The sequence below is a fragment of the Microdochium trichocladiopsis genome (assembly GCF_020744255.1).
Source record: "Microdochium trichocladiopsis strain MPI-CAGE-CH-0230 chromosome Unknown B0I36scaffold_4, whole genome shotgun sequence".
In the NCBI taxonomy this organism is placed as follows: domain Eukaryota; kingdom Fungi; phylum Ascomycota; class Sordariomycetes; order Xylariales; family Microdochiaceae; genus Microdochium; species Microdochium trichocladiopsis.
This window is the reverse complement of record NW_025763547.1, coordinates 3,177,673-3,199,973: the sequence shown is the minus strand read 5'-3', so window position 1 is coordinate 3,199,973 and position 22,301 is coordinate 3,177,673. Positions and strand designations below refer to the sequence as shown.

The 22,301-nt window shown below is 55.0% G+C and overlaps 9 protein-coding genes across 9 annotated transcripts; 4 read left to right on the top strand and 5 right to left on the bottom strand.

Moving 5' to 3' along the window:
• Positions 1-1,911: 1,911 nt before the first annotated feature.
• On the top strand, positions 1,912-3,212 carry B0I36DRAFT_110659 (alcohol dehydrogenase). The gene is made up of 2 exons (XM_046147880.1): positions 1,912-2,042; positions 2,103-3,212. The coding sequence occupies exons 1-2, from the start codon at positions 1,993-1,995 to the stop codon at positions 3,130-3,132; spliced, it is 1,080 nt and encodes a 359-aa protein (XP_046014423.1). The 5' UTR covers positions 1,912-1,992; the 3' UTR covers positions 3,133-3,212.
• A 35-nt stretch (positions 3,213-3,247) lies between these two features.
• Positions 3,248-4,948, bottom strand: B0I36DRAFT_383420 (uncharacterized protein). The gene is made up of 3 exons (XM_046160955.1): positions 4,155-4,948; positions 3,887-4,002; positions 3,248-3,780 (listed from the first exon to the last, which is right to left on the bottom strand). The coding sequence occupies exons 1-3, from the start codon at positions 4,889-4,891 to the stop codon at positions 3,293-3,295; spliced, it is 1,341 nt and encodes a 446-aa protein (XP_046014422.1). The 5' UTR covers positions 4,892-4,948; the 3' UTR covers positions 3,248-3,292.
• Positions 4,949-7,512: 2,564 nt separating this feature from the next.
• B0I36DRAFT_348626 (uncharacterized protein) lies at positions 7,513-8,511 on the bottom strand (the record flags this gene model as incomplete). Its single annotated transcript, XM_046156708.1, has 2 exons — positions 7,513-7,853; positions 7,914-8,511. The coding sequence occupies 2 exons, from the start codon at positions 8,509-8,511 to the stop codon at positions 7,513-7,515; spliced, it is 939 nt and encodes a 312-aa protein (XP_046014421.1).
• A 1,064-nt stretch (positions 8,512-9,575) lies between these two features.
• B0I36DRAFT_408244 (uncharacterized protein) lies at positions 9,576-10,562 on the bottom strand (the record flags this gene model as incomplete). The annotated part of the gene is made up of 1 exon (XM_046161860.1): positions 9,576-10,562. One exon carries the CDS (start codon positions 10,560-10,562, stop codon positions 9,576-9,578), a length of 987 nt encoding a protein of 328 aa, XP_046014420.1.
• Positions 10,563-11,895: 1,333 nt separating this feature from the next.
• On the top strand, positions 11,896-13,534 carry B0I36DRAFT_373753 (Metallo-dependent phosphatase-like protein; the record flags this gene model as incomplete). The annotated part of the gene is made up of 3 exons (XM_046160225.1): positions 11,896-11,942; positions 12,151-12,263; positions 12,330-13,534. 3 exons carry the CDS (start codon positions 11,896-11,898, stop codon positions 13,532-13,534), a joined length of 1,365 nt encoding a protein of 454 aa, XP_046014419.1.
• Positions 13,535-14,099: 565 nt separating this feature from the next.
• B0I36DRAFT_362234 (uncharacterized protein) lies at positions 14,100-15,194 on the bottom strand (the record flags this gene model as incomplete). Its single annotated transcript, XM_046158618.1, has 1 exon — positions 14,100-15,194. The coding sequence occupies one exon, from the start codon at positions 15,192-15,194 to the stop codon at positions 14,100-14,102; it is 1,095 nt and encodes a 364-aa protein (XP_046014418.1).
• A 1,551-nt stretch (positions 15,195-16,745) lies between these two features.
• B0I36DRAFT_430773 (uncharacterized protein) lies at positions 16,746-18,427 on the top strand (the record flags this gene model as incomplete). Its single annotated transcript, XM_046162549.1, has 2 exons — positions 16,746-18,226; positions 18,270-18,427. The coding sequence occupies 2 exons, from the start codon at positions 16,746-16,748 to the stop codon at positions 18,271-18,273; spliced, it is 1,485 nt and encodes a 494-aa protein (XP_046014417.1). The 3' UTR covers positions 18,274-18,427.
• Positions 18,428-19,837, bottom strand: B0I36DRAFT_321712 (RNase III domain-containing protein). The gene is made up of 3 exons (XM_046153750.1): positions 19,286-19,837; positions 18,979-19,214; positions 18,428-18,886 (listed from the first exon to the last, which is right to left on the bottom strand). The coding sequence occupies exons 1-3, from the start codon at positions 19,677-19,679 to the stop codon at positions 18,743-18,745; spliced, it is 774 nt and encodes a 257-aa protein (XP_046014416.1). The 5' UTR covers positions 19,680-19,837; the 3' UTR covers positions 18,428-18,742.
• Positions 19,838-20,065: 228 nt separating this feature from the next.
• On the top strand, positions 20,066-22,254 carry B0I36DRAFT_321711 (histone acetylation protein-domain-containing protein). Its single transcript, XM_046153749.1, has one exon. The coding sequence runs from the start codon at positions 20,243-20,245 to the stop codon at positions 21,857-21,859; it is 1,617 nt and encodes a 538-aa protein (XP_046014415.1). The 5' UTR covers positions 20,066-20,242; the 3' UTR covers positions 21,860-22,254.
• The last annotated feature ends 47 nt before the right edge of the window (positions 22,255-22,301 follow it).

Sequence of the window (22,301 nt, the reverse complement as noted above, 5' to 3'; positions counted from 1 at the left end):
AGACTCCTCTTCGTATGTGCTGAGATGTGTTTCTGACATGACAACCTGTCGGTCAGGTTTGGCGCAAATGGCTGTGGTGCGTGACTGTTCTTCGCCTGCAGGGTTTTGCTTCTCCCACACAACCTCCTCATGTGACTTTGGATATGCAGGATGTGCAGAGTTTCGCCACGTCGTCGGCGTCGTCTTTGTCGTCGTTGCACACAGGTTCTCATGCCTGAGTTATCTTCGTTCGCCGGGTATCGCTGTCTTTTAGCCGGATTCGCCGTTGTGGCCGGTTATCGGCTTTGCCCTCGTCCTTGGACTGTTTCCAGCAGGCCTGAGGATTTGGGAGAAGGCCCAGGGTGAGGCGCGAGATGGAAAGGAAGAAAATTCATTCCCGTGAAGGTCCGGGCAAGATCAAGATATATAAATACCACGCGCACAGTAGATGTGCGTTGTTGCGGTGGTAGGCTGTAGAGAGGGGGGCGCGGTGCTGAAGTACTTGAGTTGGCCATCAGGGTCCTCGTCTTGTGTGGTTTCAAACTTTCCAGCATGGTGAAGCGCAGTGGCCAGCAAGGTTCTCTCTCTCAGTCTATCTCTCAGAGATTGACGGTGCTTCAGGTGAGATAACACGACTAACTCCTTTCTCAGGAGGTAGTAATTTCAAGCAGAAATGGATGTTGGGTGTGCTTATTTCAGTACGAACATACGTAGAGTGGCCTATATGTCTCGTTCATAGCAGAGGACGGATCTTCCGTTACTCGCTCTGCTGTATTGTGTTTGCTTGCGAAATGACCTCGAGCTAGTGATGAGGTTTGTTTTGGGATTCCACGGAAATTTTAGGCTGCATTGAATGGAGAGCAACATCAAAGAGTCTGGAAATTTGGAGACCATGCTCGAGTGGCGAGCGTCGGGCAGGAATAGCAAAAACGACGAAATGCGCACCAACGAAGGCGAATATCTGTATCGGGGGTTCTCTATTCACTAGCAGCCGCGGAGTGCCCATCAAGGTTGCTGCTCGATGTCAGAATTTAATAAAGTGACCTTGCCATGCGAGCGCGATCGACTTTCCCTTCACCCTGGAGCTACCATGTCAGCCTGAGGACCGGCCGTGGCATCGGCAGCCTGGCATGTCAGCGCGTCCATCTCGGCCTCGACTGTTCCAGCTCTCAAACTGCTTTAGAACCTTTGTGCCTCAACTCAGGAACAGCTCTGCCCTCGCTCTTACTCCAGCGCCTCGAAGAAACACCCATCAGTGGCCAGCACGACACCAGCCGCATGAAATCTTCCCGCCTGCTCAGATCTCAGCGACACTGGCCAGAGACAAGCTGACCACTGTGGTCAAGGTCCCTGCCGGATGGCACCACACCCCCCAATGCCCGGGTGTGTGCGAGTCAAAGCCGCCCGACCGAGACTGCCAGACCGAGTCAGGAGCCCGAGTGGCCCCCCGGATGACGAGATGCGGGAAACAAGGCCCACCACCATCCATGGTTAACGGATCGTGGGGCCCCGCACTCTGCGCCTGCGAGGGATGTCTCCATGTACCCCAAGAAATGGAGGGGCCTGTTTCCCCGCACGGCGTTTTCCCAAGCGGCAGTCGTTATCCTGCGAGGCACATTCTGCCCTCTTGCATTGTGTGGTCCTCGCAGACCCGCGCATGGCGGCCTAGAGCAGCTGCGCATGGCGGGAACGGAGACGCCGCTCTGCGGCCCTCAGCCTCGACGGAGGAGGCAAGCATTTCGAAGCGGGGGGTGTGGGGGAGCACACCGGCTCTTCACTCCTCGGCGACAGGTTCCGGTCCCACGAGCAAGACGCCGCATAAAGGACTCGCTGCCGCGGCTAAGCTGTGACTTTGACACTGTTCTCCGCGATTTGACTTTATTACTTCGATTTGACCAGTGTCAACCTCCGTTTATTCCTCAAGAGCACGTTTGCCTCGCGACTTGTTTTTCGAGCCACCATCCCAACTACCAACCATTTGTGACTCACGGGAGTTGAACACAACGAGCCAACATGACGACGGGTAACCTCAAGCCAACAAAGTCCACCATGAGGGCGCAGCAGTATGTCTTCCCGTGGCCTCTTCACAAGGGCACCTACTGACCATAAGACACCACCCACAGATTCAACCCCAAGACCAGCAAGCTGGAGCTCAACGAGATCCCCATACCAAAGCCCGGCCCGGACGAGCTGCTGGTCAAGGTCCTCTGCGCGTCGCTCTGCCACTCGGACCTGATGCCCTTTGAGGCCAACGACAAGATCCAGGTCAGCGCCGACGCGAGGCCTATCACCATCGGCCACGAGGGCAGCGGCGTCATCGTCGAGGTCGGCGCCAACGGCCAGTCCGACTTCCAGCCCGGGCAGGAGGTTGGATTCCTGCCCGCCAAGGACTCGTGCTTCGAGTGCCGCCCTTGCAAGACGGTGCACAACCTGTGGTGCGAAAAGGGCCAGGTCAAGATGCAAGGGTTCGCGTACGACGGGTACTTCCAAGAGTACGTCATCGTGGACCGGCAGAACACCATGGTCCTCCCGCCGCAGCTCAAGGCGTCCGAGGCGGCGCCTCTATTCTGCGCCGGGGTCACCGCGTTCAACGGCATCGACGCCATCAAGCTGCCCAGGGGCTCGTGGGTCGCCATCATCGGCACGGGCGGGCTCGGACACCTGGGCGTGCAGTACGCGAAAGCCATGGGGTACAAGGTCATCGGGCTCGACATCACCGACGGCGCGGTGGCGACGGCAAAGGCCGCCGGCGCGGACTACGCGTTCAACAGCGTCAAGGACGCCGCGACGTACGTCGACGAGATCAAGAAGATCACGGGGGGAGGCGGCGTCGACGCCGCGGTCAACTTCACGGCCTCGAAGCGCGCGTACCTCGGCATGCCGGACCTCATCAGGGCGCCGGGGATCCTCGTGGCGGTCGGCATCCCTAACGAGTCGGTCGAGTTCAGCATCTTCGACATTGCGCTGGGCCGGTTCGAGATCCGCGGCGCCAACAACGGGACGTGCTACACCATGCCCAAGTGCATCCAGTTCAGCGCGGAGCATGGCATAAAGCCCCACGTCGAGTGGTTCAAGCTGGAGGAGGTCGGCGCCATGGTGGAGAAGATGCAGCAGCACAAGGCGACGGGGCGGATGGCTGTCCGGTTTGAGTGATGTGGTCGGTCAGTTATGGGAGTGGGTTTGCAACTTGTCACTTAGCGCTTGGATTTTGTGTGTATGTGTGTAGTATCAACACAAAGCTTTAATGAAAGCAGGATGAAGTGCGCTTGTTCTTCCCTCGCAAGGCGGGAGACTGCCTTGTCGCGTTCAGGTTTCAAGGCCCAGCAGTGGTAATCGTGCCCCTCATACACAACGTCCCTTCCCTCTCGATAAATACATCCCACACCTGCCCAGGCCCAAAATCCTCGTCGTCAGGGTCGCACTCTTCCTTCGCCTCCTCCTCCTCTTCTTTGACTTCCCGCTTCGCAGCGCGAATCGAGTACTCCTGTCCGGCATAGAGCGGGCTCAGCGCGCGGTACTCGATCTCCCTGACCCTCGTGGCCCGCTCATATCCATATCTGGATCCCGAGAAGGTCGAGGGCGAGAAATCCTGGACGCCCTTGCTGTGCGAGGCGATTATGTCCTGGAAGTAGTTGAGCATGCAGATCAGGTTCAGCGGGCCGTGGACGACCACGCCTGGCGCGTGGTTCTCGATGGCCTTGGACCAGGACTGGTCGTAGTGGATCTTGTGCCCGTTGAAGGTCAGGGCTGAGAAGCGGAACAGCGCTGTGGGGGACCACCGGTGGTACCGTCGTGGGAGGTCTATCCTAATCGTGGTAAGTACATGATGTATTTTAGATGGGGGCCATCTGGTTATCCGAAGGTAGACTTTGTGCTGTATATGAGACGAAGGTTGAAATGTGCTCACCTTCTCCGTCAACATCAACATCCCGTGTCGTCGACGGCCCTCGGACGACGTGTGTCTCGGTGACTGTCTCTTGTGTCGAGCTCGCTGCCTCCAGCTCGGGGCGGAAGATCCAGGATCTGAGGATGATGCACACCAAGAGTTAGCATTCATCAGACGATGGCAGTATGCATATTGCACTGAGCCCAGCCGATCTCCTCTCCCAATAATCCACCAAAACACCACCCCGCAACGATCCGCCAAGCACAAAAAGTGACAAATCCACACTTACCGCCGATCCACCAGCACCAGCCCTTTCTTGCCCCAAAACTCCTTCTCGACATCCACGAGCACCATCTCGCTCCCGTCGCGGCTCTTCTTGGCCACCGCATCCACAAGCCTCGTCCGCTCCTCCGCCACCTCGCCCACCCTCAACATCATCGGTCCGGGATAGCTCACAATCCCATTCTCGTCATGCCACGTCATCTTCCCGCCCGCCCACATCCGCCTAGTAAAGGGCGCGGGGGCGTTAAAGGTGCGGTCCGTCCCGTCGGGGCCCAGCTCGTCCTCGAGCCCGTCGGGGGTGAAGTACGCGAGGTGGTAGCCCTGCGGGATGGCGATCCCGGGACCCGGGGTGGCGTCGAGGTCCGTCATGTCGTCCGGGTATGGGTTCTCGTCGTGGTGCTCGGGCCAGAGGGTCCTGCGGCCGAGGGTCAGGCTGAGGCGCTGGACCTGGTTGCCGTCGAGGTACTGCTTGCGCGTGATGGTCTTACCGCCGAGCTCGGCTAGGAGCTGGGCTGCCGCGTCTGCGGCAGAGGTTGTTTGCTTGACATCTGCTAGTGGTGGTGACGGTGTGGATTGAGAGTTCTGGGGGGTTGTGCTGAAGTTATGGGCCCTTGCAGCCAGCGAGACGGACAGTGGGAGTGGCGATGACAACCACGGCTGTCTGCTGGTGGTGCTGCGGAGAAGCCGCCGTGCCGGCCGGCCCACGCGAGCAGGCCGCAAGGTACGCACCAGGTGATGAGACATGGTGGATTGTCTTTCTGCCCGCGATTCAGAGAGTCTTGAGTATTGCCCCGTGTGATTTATGACCCTCTTTATTAATCACAACCACCCCAATGGCTAGTGGGTATGATGAACCATGGAAGGTCATATGGGGTGGAGTTCCGCAGTGGATGCGCTGACGTTGAGCCTCGGGTCGGCAGTTTGCCAGCCACCCCTGCAACTAAGGTTTCGAGAAAAAGTGGGACAGCATGCCGAGAACTCGGGGCGCATAACGTTTTTGCTGGCAGAATCATTGAAGCCAGCTTTGGAACGTGAGAGCTGTTGTGAGGGGTGTTTTGGTTTACTGTCATTGGCAGAAGTCTTGGTTGACATCTTGCCTTTGGTCTCAAGTTATCTACTGGCATTGTCACAATTTTAGCGCCATCTACAGCAAGGTCGGCATGGGACGCACAACCACTGGCGCAGGCAGTGGGCTCACCGAATCACCAGGCCCTTGGTAATTCCCAGGGGCGACTTACACGCAAGCACGTACCTGGCTTGGCATAGATGCATCTCGGAACTCTTTTCCTATGAGTCTCGCTGCCTACTTGCAATGACACTCTGCTGGTGTCAAAAAGTCTCATGCTTGACTCGCAACAACGACGAAACTGTGCAAATAGAACGGTCGCGACAAAATTCGCAGCATGCCCAAGTGCTCATCCACTGCCTTGCCTTTGGCGTTGTCAACTTTTCCGGTCTATCAATCTGTGTATCCTATCCTAGCCTTCCACGGGACGCGCTGTGCACTGCTTTACGGGCCCAGCTTCGAGGCCATGTTTTGAAGCGTATTGGCATAAATATCATCCAAGGCACGAAACATGTTGGTCTGACACAAGCATTTCGTCCAACTGAGCTTTTCGTTCGTGGTATACTCGATCTTAGTGCCGAGGTCACGTGTTGACAGAGGGCCGTTGAAGACACTTTTGAGTCTCAGCATTACCTGAAGGGGTGGAACATTCAAGATCTTCGCCGCGGAGTATGATTGCTTCAGCTGGCTAAAGTTGAGGTTCACTTGATTATTCTTGGCCGCTTCACAATCAGAAAAGCGGCAGGAAGTCTGATTGAGACAGTCCATCAACTGCATTCTTAGCTGTGTGCGAACTTGTTCGAGATGATCTGCACACGCATCAGCATACTTCATTCAGACATTTACTGGAAGTGATCCTCACGGAGATCTCGCTGGAACAGTGCAATCTGCACCAACTCGTTCTCAAATAGCGAGTAATACGGCTTCGATGTCTTGGCGACGAGGTCAAACAGCCAAGGGAAGTTGACGGCACGGCAGCCTGCTCGACGCATCGCCGTAAAACAGTAGGCTCGTTCTTCGTCTGTTTCAAGCTTAGACGACGCAAGCCAAGAAGACAACTGCAATTGCAAAGGGCGACAGACGTCGTACTTGTCTGCCTGGATGCTAATGCGTAGAAGTTTAATAGGAGCAGGAACTCCATCGCTCGGGATTTCTTGATGATGAATGAGTTGACAAATCAGAAGCATCGCCAGTGGTCGTCTTCAGTCAGGATGACCTTTTCAATCGGCTTGTTCCGCAGGTCCTGACCCTCCTTCCACTTCGGTCCGAGCATGGCAGCGAATACCTTGGACGCGGCTTTGAGGCATTGCGAGTATACTGCGAGTTTGACTGTCTCCTCTCCGGTGCCGACAACCAAGATCAGGTCTCCATCCTTGGCAATGAGTTCGATGGCTGGAAACGAGGTCGCTGATACTTCGTCGTCGGTCTCCATGCTTGAGGAGAGAAAGTTAAGGTACCCAGGAGCTGATGAAGTGTCTAGAGCAAGCGCGGGCAAAATTAGTATGATTTGAGGTTTGCTATAACCGTAAGATGCAGCCGCTCGATCACAAATGCTCGAAGATCTTGCGCGGAGGCGTCACACGTACTTGGTTGTGGCTCGCTCCTCAGGTCCTTGGTTTATGGTAAGCTTGAGTGCTGAGATACTCGCGCCGTCAAGTTCTTTTGCTGATTCTAAGGGAGTGAGAGCCTTGTGACTTCGAAGTGGTTGGTTCAAAAGTCAGCATCAGGGCCGGCGAGGCTTATGGCTGCGGGCGTAAACAGACAAAGCGGGAGGACAATCACTTGCTTTCGTTTGAGTTATGCCGAGAATATCAGCCGCGGCCGCTGGCTGTAGTGTGGCGGAGAAACGATATATGTAAGAGGTAGCAGTTGGTGTCAATCCACGTTCCTAGGCTGAGAGGCTGCTGCAATGATGTTTGCCTGAGGCTGCCGGCCACATGGTGGCCACATTATACCCTACATACATTGTCAGCTTGGGCATTCAGCTTACGATTAAGCTGATCGTACACATGGTTTTCATTTCTATTTTGCGATTCATCGGTCCTGGTCCAGCATTAAGTCACATACACCCCCGTTTGAAAAAAGAAAAAAAAGAAAACCCGTGATCTGAACAAGCCCACGTGGAAGACTCAGTATTAATTCTTGATGAGGAGCCGGCACAGAAATATGGTGAACTGCTGAGGCGCATGCTATCCTGTCACATCGAATTCTCACCTTACAACACATTCCGTTCTCAGTGCAAGCTATTTGCTTCTACACAATCCTGTCCCCCCTACTGCTCACATTCAAGACCCTCTACTTATTTCTCTTCTTTACCCAGAAGCTTGTCACATATTCTCTCGTACAATTGGTCAAGACTCGACAAGAGGTCACAGCCACAGCGGCATGTTCCAGGTGATGGCTTCTTACGATACTTGTAGGCCCCAACTTCCGCAGAAGACACGTAAACTGCCATAAGCTTCTCAATAACTTTGATGGCTGGAACCTGGAGGACTTTGGCTGCGGTGTACTGTTTTCGGAGCTGAGCAGAACGTTGTTTGGCAGGAACGCTTGCTCGGCACTCGCATTTTGCGTCAAATTGCTTGTTGATTAGGTCGAGTAGGCTCATTCTTAGCTCTGTGCGCATTTCCTCAAGGCGGTCTGTAGTACTTTTAGTCATTTACCAGCATTAATTTGTGCCTTGGGACCGTGTAAACTTACAGATATCCTCGGTGCTGAAGGCTGCACGTAGTGTATCGCATTGTAAGTAACGGGAGTACGAGCCCGTACAACGAGCAACAATGTCGAAGACCCATGGCCATATATCCTTCGATTTCAAGTCAGAAGCAGCGGCAAGGCACTTGAGCCGACATGTTGTTGTGGGCGTGGCGCAAGTGGACAGCCAGGCCTTCATGTAGGGCACAAGGATCCAGCTGATGGTATATCTATCTGCGTGGAGAGCTACACTTAGTAGGTCATCTGCTGAGAGCGGACCCCGATCCTCGGAGGAGTATTGGTGATGTAGAATCTGGCAGATGATACGCATCGCATTCGGAGTGTCGGCTGGGAATGCGACTTCTCTTGGGCTTTCGCATGACTCCACCTGACCCTCCGGCACGCTCGAATCGAACATGCCCTCAAAACCATCTGATGCGAGTTTGAGGCAGACGGAATGCGCTCTGAGCTTGACCATGTCTTCGCCGGAACCGACAACCAAGATGACATCCCCGGTCGGGACAATGTCTTCAACTGCTGAAGTTGCTGGTGGCGGGTCCTTGGTGTCGACTTGTTCGACGACCTCATCTGCAGCGTCCATCATGGCTGGCTCGAAGATCAAGACAATCTATCTTTGTGACTGAAGTTGAGGAGCTGAATGGCGCTGGGCTCTGGGTTGCTGGTGCGAGATAGCTAGGGTATGTCTTGCGCCTTGTTCTTTGGTGGACGCCGGCCTAAGATCCAGCTTTGCAGCCTCGATTAGGGGACCGTGGTTGACGATGAATGAGTCCGAGAGTCCTGCAATCGCGTATCGCCAATTGACCTCTGCGTGCTTAGTTGAATGATCAGCTGGTGGTGGTGAGAGAATTGTGAGTAGCCCTTTCCTGATGGCCACGGACAAGGGATTCCATGCAGATATGCCAAACGTGACAACACAGAGAGGGACGCGGGAGACAAAACCCTACCTCTCCCCTGATGCAGGTCAGTGTGACCCTGATTCAGGAGGTTAGGAGTGAAGAAGTCCTGTTGTTGGGTCGTAGACGAGAGCCAAACGCGAGCTCCGACCGGGCATATGGGCGAGGTGGAAGAAGGAGAGTATTGAGTAGGCGCACTGTGCAACCACCGCAACGCAACAATAATGGACATCGGCTCATCAGCAGGTACGAATTGAGCCTATGAATTTGATCGTCTTCTCAATTTCTTTCAATATATTTCTGGACAACGTGCGAGCAGCGGCGTCATTGACCTGTACAGGCATTGAACCGGGCGGTTACATTGACGTACGAGGATACCTTTGGATGCAATGAATCTCCTCGCTCCTCGTTAGAACAGCAAAGAACCTTGCTCACCTAACACGACCCAGATATCATTCAGTTCTTACCTTCACCTATACTTTGAAGCACAAAGATAGACCTGCTCTGAGTGATGTGGCGTTTGACACATTGGACGAATGATATTTGGGTGATACTTGCAGATTCTTCTATGGATAAATGAGTCCCAACTCCGGAACTAAAGCAGCGATTTCTGTTATTCTTTATCGGTACAGACAAAGCAGAGCGTTATCGAGATGCTCTTGTGCAGCAACTCTCGTTATTTCGCTTCCGACCTCCCGCACGATTATGTTATCTATCCGTCGAAATTCACCCACCGCTCTAAATCAGTGACCCTTCATTCCTCTTGGATAAACAGATCACGCACCTGTGTGCACAAACCTATTAGCCTTTTATGAAGTTCCTCCGCGCATGGACCTGGATATCCTTCTAGTTCCCATTTGAAGCATCTCGGATTAGCTGAATCAACAATATAGATGTTCTGGATACCTATAATGAGATCTATGGCAGGCTTTCGAAGGAGATCCAGTGCAGACCAGGCCCTGCGTAGGTTTGAGAAATTATCGGCCATTGGGTAGCAGTTCGCATGATCATAACCGTCGTCTTGATCACGAACTATCTCTTGATCAAGCAAAGCGAGAAGCTCCATTCTCAGCAGGGTTCGTGCTTCCTCGAGTAAATCTGTGGGATGATCGAAGGATGATAAGTACCATTCCACTCTTCGAATGCAAAGTGAATACTCACAGATGTTGTCGTAGGTGAGAAATGCTCGGAGTAGATCATTGTCCATGAACTTGGAATAGCGGCCAACGTGACGGGAGACCACACCGAAGGACGCTGTCTTGATAGCAGGTTCATCCTTAATCATTAGCGCGGCAGACAGGCAATACAAGCGATCTTCCATAGTTTCCAGCGGAGGAGAAGCCAATGCCCGGCCGATCTGGCCACCGAAGATGTGCATGAGATCATATTTGTCAGCCTGCACAGCGATCTTGAGAATCTCAGCTGCCAATGTACTTTCATCCAGAGTACTTCCCGAGCATGCGTAATGTATCGTGCGGCATATATATAGCATAGCCCTTGGGTGGTCCTCGGGAAGCTCGACCGATGGAGGGGCGTCTTCGGAAAGGTTCAGTCCCTCGCGCCAATTACCACTGAACATGGCTTTGAAGACCTTCGACGAAGCCTTCAAGCACTGAGAGTAGACTCGAAGCTTCTTTTGCTCCGGTTTGGCTCCAATGACAAGGATGACGTCGCCATCCTCTGCGATGTCAACCTGACTTGATCCCATGGCCGGATCAGGGTCAGAGACTGCTGTGGCCATCTTTATGGGTGTACTTGTGAAGTAACTTTGGTTTCTTTGACGCTGAAGAACTTGTGAAGGTAATATGAGAGGGTGGTATAATGAGTAGCCCAACGGTGACGAGGAATTACACTTCTTCTGAGACCTGTGTGTGGTCGGAAGGGTTCACTAGCCTAGGACCGATGTATTCGGGCGGAAATCAGGCTTTTCGTTCTCTGAAAGGATATTGGTGTATCGTAAACGAGGAGAGTAACAACTATTCTCCACTATCAAACCCGAATGTGATAATCAGTGTTGAACGATGTACTGAAGCCAAGTTAGATAAGCATTTGATTAACCTCCGAATGTTGTTCGTGGTCAATAATTGTCGTGAAATGCGGTGGGAAACGAGAGATACCTTTGAGAAACCTATAGAAACTCGGCCGTTGCGAAATCTTTGAGCTTCAAGTCAAACTGCTCTCGGGTGATGTGGTCGACGATACTCAGACGGAGAAGCGAAGTTTTGCCGCAAAGCCTATGGACAAAGTAGTGGGAGCGTCAATGAAAGGGAGAAACCTCTCGTACTTTAAGTCTTGATGCAAGGTTGCTGGTCTTGTAGCCGGGAGAGTGGAAAGTCTTCTTCCCAATGCTGTGGGCAGAGAGGCTGTCGTCTCGGATTTGAGTGACCGGCAGAGCTGGGCGCAGCTATGACTGTTTGCGCTGCCCCAAAGGTACTTCTGGTTTTCTATATGTTCTTACGCACAGTAAAGTTGCATTTCGCCGTAGAGATATTGAACATTGAAGCTTCTCGGCACTTTGGAAGTGTTATCATGCGTGTCCAAGTTGTGTAATTTAGCAGCTCACCAGTAATGCAATGGGAGCAAGCAGGATGACGACGCTATGCCTGATTGAGTTACCAGAAAGTGAAAACCACATGAAATAATTCATTGTCCTTTTTCCTTCTTGAAGTCATTGCTGTTGTCCATAGAGGCGGAGGTGTACGACAAACTTTGATGGTGACTTACACGCAGCCGGATCTCAACCAAACACCCGTGGCCAATCACAAGCGCCTCTGACAGCACCACTCCCTGGGACTGGCCGCGATTTGCTGCCGCGGGGAACTGACCCTGCAACCAAACGGTCCCCTCATTCCCTCGTTCTCCAAATGCCACCACAACCCAAGCTCGTTGAAATGAGTGGAAGCAAGAGATAAGGGCGCCCATGGGCGGGACAGGCTATTCTTGCATGCACGTGCTCGCAACAAAACACCATTCAAGCATCCAGGCAGGCCGTCGGCAGGGATCCTCAAAGGCCAGGCATCGGACCATGCCCAGGTCATCCCACGCCCCGCGAGAGCGCGTTTAAGACGATCAAAATGCCGTCTCCGTTTGCGCCAGGACAGTTCGTCCTGGAAAGCTCTAGGTAAGCAGCTTGATCCCTGTGTCTATTCGCGCTGCTCTATCCAACGGTCAAAGACGAGCAGCCCGAATTGAAGCGGTCGTTGCCCAGCTGAAATGCCTGGTGTTCGCTTCAACATGGCCATCACTTTGGAACTCCTTACAGTACTAGTCTTGCTTCAACCAGCGAGAGCTGCAACTGACTCACGGATATCTCGACGGTGGTCAAACAGCACGCATCCAACTCAACCAGTCCCGAATAGTCATCCCGCCCACCAGCCTCTGAGATTTAAGAGCGACGGGACGTTCCAGATCTCCATATTTGAAGATCTGCACTTTGGCGAGAGTATGTCTTTCGACGACAACACTTCCACCCTATAAGCAGTTGCCGATGCTAATCTCAATCAATCAGATGCCTGGGACTCCTGGGGCCCGCAACAGGACCTCGCCTCCATCGGCGTCATCAACTCGCTGCTCGACTCCGAGCCGGCCACCGACCTCGTCGTGCTCAACGGGGACCTGATCACCGGCGAGAACACGTTCCTTGAGAACGCCACGTCCTACCTGGACATGATTGTCTCGCCCATCGCTGCCCGCGGCAAGACCTGGGCGTCCACGTACGGCAACCACGACCACCAGTACAACATCTCCGGCGAGACCATCTTTGCGCGGGAGAAGTCGGCGCGCTGGAGGGGTCACTCGCGCACGAAGAGCATGGTCCGCGGGGAGCTGGCGGGGACGTCGAATTACTATCTTCCCGTGTATGCCGCTGATTGTGCTGCGCCCGGCGGGCATGCTCAGGAGCACGGTCATGAAGAGGAGGAAGCAGAAGAAGAAGACGGAGGGGAGACCATCGAATCACACTGCACGCCAGAGCTCCTGCTCTGGTTCTTCGACAGCAAAGGTGGATTCCGGTATCAGCAGAAAGACCCATCCACAGGTGAGCCGATCGGCCTGCAGAACTGGGTCGACATCTCCGTAGTAGACTGGTGGCAGCAGACCTACGCGAAACTCCTCGCGCGGCATCATGGCGCGAAACGGATCCCCTCTATGGCGTTCGTGCACATCCCCACGTACGCCTCGCTCGAGTTCCAGCGCGACGTCGGCGTCGACCCACACACGGAGCCGGGGATCAACGACGACGTGCCCGCCTCGCCGCAGGCCCAGGGGTGGTGCCCGGACGGTTCCGACAAGGGGACATGCTCGTACGGCGGGCAGGACCTGCCGTTCATGCAGGCTGTCGCTACGATGCCGGGGCTGATGGGCGTGTTCTCGGGCCACGACCACGGCAACACGTGGTGCTACAAGTGGCACGAGGCGGCGCTGCCGCTCCCCGGGATGATGGCAGTCACGGGGGAAGGGAGGATAAACAAGAAGAATAACGGGGTGAACCTCTGCTTTGGGCAGCACACGGGCTACGGCGGGTACGGGAGCTGGGAGCGCGGGGCGAGGCAGATCCTCGTGTCGAGGGACCAGCTGGCGCTGCTCGAGATGGACAGCTGGATCCGGCTCGAGTCGGGGAATGTGGTTGGCAGCGTGTCGCTCAATGCGACATATGGAGAGGACGAGTATCCCGCCACAAAAAGCACGATGACGCACTGTCCGAAGTGTAATTAGACGACTATATCTCCCATACCGAGCACGGTGCGCTAACAAGCTGCGAATAGGTTGAGTCTGCTTGCAACACAAGATATTGTGGAAAAGAGTGGTCGATGATGGTAGGGGGGGAAACAGCGCACCACAAGCAAAGAACTTCTGCAGAGCATGGCCTGGCAATGCCCTGGTCGAACTGCAGCTGACGGCATAGCCATCACATCTGCATGCGACGTACCCAGGAATCCAGACCAAACCGGACGTGGTTCTGCATGGGAGACGGGCGAGATACGAGGACCCAAGCTTACCGCCCCATGAACATTGACATAATGGCACCCAAGCTGTGAGCTGCAGGGTACACTTCAACCATGCTAACTGTGGTGGCCGCTTTTGGGTTATGAGACCCTGAAAGCCTTCTCCAATGTTCAACAAGGATGAATGTGAATGCTTGGCGAGGCGGATGCCACTAAATCCAGCCGCTGATCAGGACCGTCCGAATATATTTGGAAGGAAAGTTGTATTAAATAGTTTTACGCGGGTATCTTGTAAAGAAATGGTGCTGGACCCAGACTATGACTGCTATTCAAGCTCAGTGCAGCAGAGGTGTTTCTTCATGAGCTTCGTCGTGTACAACATCATGTTGGCTGTTCTCAATGTCATCCTGTTCAGCCAAGGATTTCTCTCGCAAGATCCATGTCTGGCAAAGACCTGCACCTGTGCCGAAAAGCACCGAGACACCAAGCATGACCGCCAGCGGCACCAGACCGGACTCCACAGCAATCCAGTAGAGGACACTGGCACCCAGGATTAGAGCGTCAATCTCAATGAACTTGAGAGTGCTGCGTGTCATCTCCTTTCGATCATCATCGGCAAAGAGGTTGGCGATGAAGAAGGCATGTGTCATGACCGAGAAGAGCACGGGCAAGGAATATACGGCAAAGACTGACACCCTGCTGCTCTCGATGCGAAAGGGCTCGTCCTCCTTGCTTGACAACTTGGCATAGATGGCCTTGACAGCGATGCGCACGAGAGCGACCAGCAGCGGGAATAACAGCCAGATGCCTATGGCGGTAGCACTGTTGATGGACAGCATGGCGATGCTCGGCAGGTAGAAGCCGACAGCGACGGAAATTGGAATGGCATAGAGCTCCGAGCGGCTCGCTAGCGCTCGCGCATCTTGCCTTCTGGCATCTGGCCCGAGTATCCGAGTAGCGTCGTCCTGCTGGCGGAGAACTTTGGCATGACGAAGGAAGGCCGGGATAATGGCGAGGTCCCAGACAAGCACACCCCCAAAGAGGTTGAAGGCCAGCCACGGGATAGTTGGGTAGCGGATGACGCGGGCACGGGCATTGCAAAGCCTGGCAGCCTCTACCAGGGAAACCGTAAGAAGGGCGCCGATGAATGCCAGGATGATGCCCATGCGTGCGACGCTCCTGACGGCATCGTTGGCAGCCTGGAAGAGGCTAATGAAGGAGCAGGCCGGAACGCCAATGAGAGGGATGCGCGAAAGCCCTGGCAGGCGTGCATGGGAGTGGCACTGCGAGGCCAGCAGAGGCACGTTGAGATCGCCATGGAAGCCAAGGATGATGACGGCAGCGACTGAGAACAAGACAGGGACGACGAGAAGCACGGGAAGCTGCAGGCGGTGTACGAGGGGCAGCCCTCGCGACGAGAACCTCTCCATGTTTGATCGTGAAGCTGTTGCTGGTCTTGGTGCTGGTGCGGCCACGCCGAGCCGCAGTCGACGACGGAAGATGTGAGGCTGGACACTGGCGTCTCAAGTACGAAGTCAGGGACGCGGCTGTGGCGACATTGACCGCCGGGGCTGGAGGACAAAGGGTCTGGGGATGTTTGTTGTCGTTGGCGCGTGTGACCAGGAAGCCATCGTGAGGCGGTCAGCCGGGTCCGTCGCTGGTAAGGTGGGGCAGGAGCGCTGTGAGTGGCTTCCGCCGCCGGCCCTAGGGCAGGCCAGGAACGCCTTCCTCCACGCTTCGAGGCGGCCGAGGCAGCAACGGCTCCAATGGGCCGCCGTCTCCACCACAGCTTTATTGCCTTGTGCATCGCTCCAGAGTCACACCCGGCGATCCCAGACATCCAACCACCAGCCGGCGCCCTGCCGTCACCACGATTGTGCTCAGATTGCGAAACAGGCCATGGTGCTCTACAACCGCCCCCGATATGAGAGATTTCCGCAGCCGCCCCCAAGTGGTGATTTTTGCCGTCGTGCATGCCGAACGGCATCACCCGACCTCGTGGCCAGTTGGTGAAGACACGGAGCTCCAGCCAATCCGGCCGTATTCCCTTTTTCTGGGATAGTGATGGGCAACATGAATGGCCAGACGCCTGTGCGGATGGGTGCGCCACGACGCAACGCCCAACAAGAGGTGGACGGGTGACCTTTCACCGACCCGGGCGCTCCGTGTCCGAGCGTGCGCCCCAGCCTTGTCACGCTGCAGTAGCTTGCCCGCAGCCGCCAGCAAGCGCACTCAACTGCATTCCTCTTCGGGCGGCCCCAGCCATGCTCACTTGCCATGTTGGTCGCATGATGCCTGCCGCATCAGCTCCCTCGCATCCATCTTGCCGGGTTTCGCGCCTGGAATGTGGACCACCGCTGCCGAACCTGGTGTAACGGAAATGCATGACGCGGGTCGAGCCGCTGGGCGGAATGAAGCAACAAGCATATATGAGATGAACGGCAGGCCACAGGGCGTGTGCGCTCGACTCGGGCGAGCTCGACCTTTTGACTTTGTCACTCTGCCTCAAGCCGGGCGTCCTGCGAGCTTGTTCCTGAGCTTAGTCCTCTTGCAACCTCGCTGAGACACTCCTGACTCAAGAACCGCAGAGCCAGACCTTCTGTGCCTGACCCGATCAGCACCTCGAGACACGGGCACTTGTCTAGTTCCGGGATTTAATAGAGGTACTGTCAGGGAGGCACGACGTCAACAGCTCCATTACTGGCAGTGATACTTTGCTTAAACTTCCGCAAAGACAACAAACAAAGCTTGCCCAGGAGCCGCCCGCGCATCTCTCTCTTCCTTCTTCTTCCGCCAGATCTACTTCAATGATGACTTCATGCCTTGCTTGGTTCTCACTCAGTTGTCCTGACTCCAGGTAACAGTTTCACAGCTGCGTGAAGGAAAACAGTTGTGGCAATCATTCCGAGCCGCTTCGCCAAAAAGGAACTGCGCTTCACACACGGACTTCAGCCCGAAAGAGAGAGTGCACCTGCAAGGTCATGGATCATCAGAACGGAACATCGGGCAAACGGTGGCCGACTGCCATTTCTGCAAAAGCGTCACGGCTTGTGCGACGTATTCGCAAGCTCACAGACTTTGAAAGGGAAAACAGAGCGCTTGATTCTAGTGGATCTCTCGTTGATGATTCCGACAAGCGCAAACATCCCACACGGCCAGCCACCCTCAAGAAGTCGTCTAGAGCCGCACGAAGCTTGTCTGCGGGAATACTTGATATTCAGATCGTCCAAGGCCACCATGGACCTCTCTCGGCTCAAACATCGCCAAAGACGACTGGGCTCGTTTCCCAGTATTCGAACACGGGAGTGCAGGCGAATCTGCCGTCGCCTACTTCGGCTATTAGACGATACAGCTCCTCGACTTTGAGTGACACAGATTCGACATCGGCGTCCTCCTCGAGCAGCGATTATTGGCCACCACTTGAGGACTATAATGGGGAGTATCCGAAGCTCAATTTTGGCAATTCCGTCGACATCGGCGAATGGACATTACCATCTGGAGCACCTCCAGAAGTGGTCTCCCACGCCGCGGAAGACCCATATCCGCCGGCTTCCTTTCACCCTTTCGCCCGCCTGCCCGTTGAGTTGCGACTCAAAATATGGCGGCTGCATCTTATGCGACCACGAATCGTGCGAGTCTCCACGCTCGACTTCGTCAAGAAGATTCATTTTACACCCAACTCTCTTGACAATCGGGCGAGCAATATACAATGGTACTCTACCAACAGGCTTCCGCTCTTGGCCCGTGTCAACCGGGAAGCCCGTGACGAGACCTTGAGGTTTTATCGCATCCACTTGAGTGCTGGCATGATGCGACGAGCTTTCAGCTTCGGGCCTGTGTACCTCAATCCTGAATGGGACATCATCCTGCTCAACTGCTCACACGAAGGCACACCCATGGACGTGTTGCTCAATGACATCATGGCATACGACCCTCGAGGCATCGGCGCAATCCACCTTGCTTCATATTGCGACCCAGCCCTCTGGGACAATACATTACTGCCGGGGTGTGCCGCCTTGTCCGTCTCTGCCGCCAACTTGCGCTCCTACACAGAGGTCATCTACGCCGGCTGGTCAAGCCGCGTTGATGTCTTCCCCATCCTGCGCTTGGGACAAGGCTACCTGCAAGAAAGTGTAGAGGTCAGCGAGGACAAGTTCAAGAGCTTCATGCGTCAGTCGCAGCGCAACGTCTCATGGGGAAAGAGCAAACGGCTGCGCGATCGTCTATCCAAGGTTTTCCCGGAGAACTTGGCGGCCAGTCTCACGATACAATCGCTGTACACCCGGACAGTGGTCACGCCGCGATCCAAGCCGGCCGCCGTCAGCCTGGCAACGGAGAAGCGTGGAGCGGGACTAATCATCTGGGACAAGGAGGGGAGTCTCCGGGGCACTGGGGTTACCGGCGATGGCGGTGACGATGCGACCGGCGGGATCGCGGACGAGGACGAGGACGAGGACGACGGGTATGTGGGTGGGGGCCGGTTCTTGTACTTTTCGTGCAATTAGATGATGCTAGGCGTTGGCGGGTTGTGAATCTGTTGTCCTGGTACGCTACCAAGAGAAGAAGTGGTGCGAGCCACATAGACGACTGTTGCAATATATCCAATATCACGTTCGGCCTGCGTGTAATAATAGGCGCGCCGAGCAAGCTCAAGATCAAGCAATTATCGTTTGACTACCTTTTCGGTATCTTCCCTTATATTCTCTCTACAGTAGATAATACAAAGGTCTTACTTTCTTTTGTACAAACAGTCATCCCAAGGGCCAAGCCGGCCTGGTCATCCTGATATCTATACAGTATCATGCGCTGATGCTTTACGACGTGGCATTGTACATTTGTGAGCACGTTCCGTGCTCGAAGGTGCATGCGTATGTCCTCGCTCCTAGTTCATCCCGTGCAGCCAGTGCTTCATTCCGTGGTCATCGTCCCTCGGTAGGGGCGGACGCAGCGCTCTCGTGGGGATTCATGTACTGTGCATTTATTTGGGAAGCTTCTTGATTATCCGCTCCCGCACGATGCGGCTGGCGACCTTGCCGCCGTGCTGCATGGCAATGGCGCCAACCAGCGCGTACACGGCGCCTGACACGACGACGGCGAACCCAGATCCCTGGATGTTTTCGGGCTGCACACGGACAAGGGTGAAGGACATGTTAGCGAACTTGTCTCTCCCTGAATAATCAGTCGCAGGCCTCCCCCGTCATGTGCCCGACTTACCATTCTCGGCTTCCACCGCACAATATCCGCCACGCCGGTGTCTACCGCGAGAGCCGCCAATTTCTCAAATGTGAAGATGTCAGAGGGCTGGTTGAGGGTGAGGTTGTCCAGGCTCCGGAGCTCGGGGTGCTCAAAGGGAGTGCGGAGGTGGGCGTAGGGATCAGCCTCTGGTTCGACAGTTTGGGCAGGTGAAGTGAGGATTGACTGCGTCGCTTCGTATGTGCATATCTGACGGCCTAGAAGTCGTCGCTCATGGTTAGCTCCAAATCGTCCGAGCGAACCGATATCGAAGGGCATCACAGCATACCGAGGAACGCTAGGCGGTCATTGAACCCTCTCCTTCCCTGGTCGAAACTCTTGTGGGTGACAGCAAGCCATTTGAGCTCGTCTGGCAGCAACCGCTCGCCATCGTGGCCGAAGAACTGGTTCAACGCCTTATCCAACCTCTTGGGGTCCTCGTTGACCTTCCACCTTGACCGTGCTGGGTCCTTTGTGATGTGTGGTGAGAAAGGCGCCTTCATGCGCTCTGGTGTGCGTGACCACCGCGGCGCATTGTTCTGCGAGCTGGACGGTACCGCCTCAGACCGTGTTACACACGAGGTCGAGAACGAGGCGGTGGCTGGTGCGGTGCGGGATGCTCTGCAGGCGCGGATGGCGTGCTGGGTCAGCTTCGGGGCTGATCTTGAGGGGTTGAGCGCCATCGCTGCGATGTGTGGACGCGGGCCCTGTCGGAGGGGTATGCGAAAGGCGTGGCGAAGGCGGTCGTTTCGGGATCGCGGGGGTGGTCGTCGCGAGTCGATTGAGGCTCTTGCTGCATTTGCTGCGATTCAACTTTTTGCGGCCCTGGTCTTTGGCGTTGTCGACAGTGAGTGGGTCGATGGGGGGCATGCACGACTTTGATTGGCGCAACGAGATGGGCTTGACTGGGCCGCTCTTTCCATAGACGCTACAGTGCCAAAGATACAGTGCACTTGCTCTACGGATACGGTATGTCATTCCACTTTACACGACCCAGCCGCCGCGTCGCGTGTCCCTGGAGCGCCTGGGAAGGTAGCTTTCATCCCTGGTTCAGCCTCAACTCAGTTCTCATTTCAAGCCGCAGGCGACTTTGAAATTGTTCTCCCCTCTTTTGGAGACATATATTGCTGCCAGTATCACGCCCCATTGCGCTGGACTTGCAATTGAAGCACAATTCAGTTGGACAATTCGATTCGCACACTTTTGCTTGCTCGCTGGCATACGCTAGCTCCATCCTGGACTCGCCATGGCTCAACGAAACCACCAGACATCAACTCGACAAGAGAGATCGTCCGGATTTGTCCACGACCTCGAATCAGTCCTTCCCAAAGGCTACCAGTTCCAAACTCACCACCTGTCAACACCGCCAACTGTTTGCGACGCACTATGTCAGCCTCCTACTTTGCCATCAGCTGCTGGCTCTGGCAAGCGGCGACCCACAAAACCACCAAAGACATACTGTGAAAAGCATTTTTTAGCTATCTCTGTCGACTCAAAGAGTGGTGATGCTAGGGACCAAGTGCTCGTGCTCGGCTTAGAGATATACTTATATACGACTGCATTTTCGACCATCATCTTCGTGGCAAAGGCCGACTCGACAGGATATCTCAGCACTCTCGACTTGCCCAAAGGCACACCATCGCCTATTCGTGAAGTGACGACTACCTTTGTCAAGTATTTGGTCAGAACACGACATCGCAAGGGTACGCAGCTTGTCGTCAATCTTTTTGCTCGCTCTCAAGATCAGTATCTCTTCCCTGGCAGCGTCAAGAACACGAAGAAGCACGTGCTTGACGACAGGGGGCTGATCAAATGGTGGTGCCGGGTCGTGAACGGACTGCTCGAAGATGACTCGGTGCAAAAGGATCTTAGTGGAGGATGCAGTCGTGTTCATGGGCACCTCCTTATCCCCGGGCTGGACACGTACGAGACGCGTGCGTTCATCCCTAGAACGGCGACTGCACCGACGAATTGGACCCTAGCACACCCTCTTGAGCACATTTCACCATACGCCGCGAATCCCAGTGTCTATGGTTCCAGTATCCCGCCCAGATGCTTGATACCTACATTTCCAGACGACCCAAAGGCGCGCTTCGTGGAAGAGCTGGAGGAGGCCACGCCTCAAAACCTCAAGACTGCGGGCAGATGGAGAGGGCCGCAGAACTTAGACGAGTTCTGGGAAATGATGGCATTCAGGCAAGAATGCTCAAGTGGACGGATGACAGGCTTCATCTGGGTCGTGTTTGACCCGGTATCTCGCCTGAGCCTGACCAGCAAGATCTTGGCTGGCGATGATGGCCAAGATTCGAATAAGAAAGGCAAGGGGAGGAAGAAGTCAAAACTACGAGGCCACATCCGACCACGAGCACCAAAAGTCAAGACGACGCGGGCCAAGTTCCCCAAGAAGACCGAGACATCTCATTACACTTGGCCAGAGTCGGGAAGAGGCCAGGTGATCCTTGACGAAGATGGATACAAGCGTGCCGTGGAGTTGCTGTTGCATCTTGAGTTTAAGGAACTCACGGTGGCGACGACAAGCACCATGCGCTGGCTGAAGGAGGTCAACGTTGGGAAAGACTGGTCACTACAAATAACGGGACGGCGAGACCCGGCAGTGGGCCAGGCACCATCCGAGGCGGGTTCTCAGACAGTCAACAACTTGTCGGGGATGATACGGAAGAAGCGGACTGCTGACGCTCCGGCGGAAGATTCATCTGCCAAGATTCTCGATGCAGGCTTGGTCCGGAAGAAGCCCAAGACCGAAACTGCACCAGAAGCCGTGGCGAGCGGCGGGCCGATTGGAACTGGGAATGTCAATGTTCTCAGCACTGGCCTAGTGAGAAAAAAGCCAAAGACATCGTAGGATAATTACAGACTAAACTGGATGGAGCATACTTGAGAGCATCACAATGACTCCCGATTGGCAGTTGATTTGACTGAGCCCAGGCGGTCTTGAAGAAGGGGTGAGACGCGATATTTAATGCTTAGGACGCGACCTGGCAGGTTGTGGGCTGGAACGCCGCGCGGAAACCTCAAGAGCTCGAAATAGCCCAAGCAGCGTTTACTTGCCCATGTCGGGCCGGCCTGGACCCTTGGTCCTTTCCATGGTCCTTACGCTGTAGTGTGCCAATAGGCAGGGTTGTGAAGCAGGGCCAGGGTGTGTGGGTTGAGATGATTGGCTGAGAGTTGCGGCGGTTACTGGTGCTGGCGGCTAAGGGTCGACGCTTGCCAGTCGTGCGCGCCAAAGCACAACGGATCTGGGACGTAACCCGGGGAACAAGCAGACACGCACGACAGGATTAAAA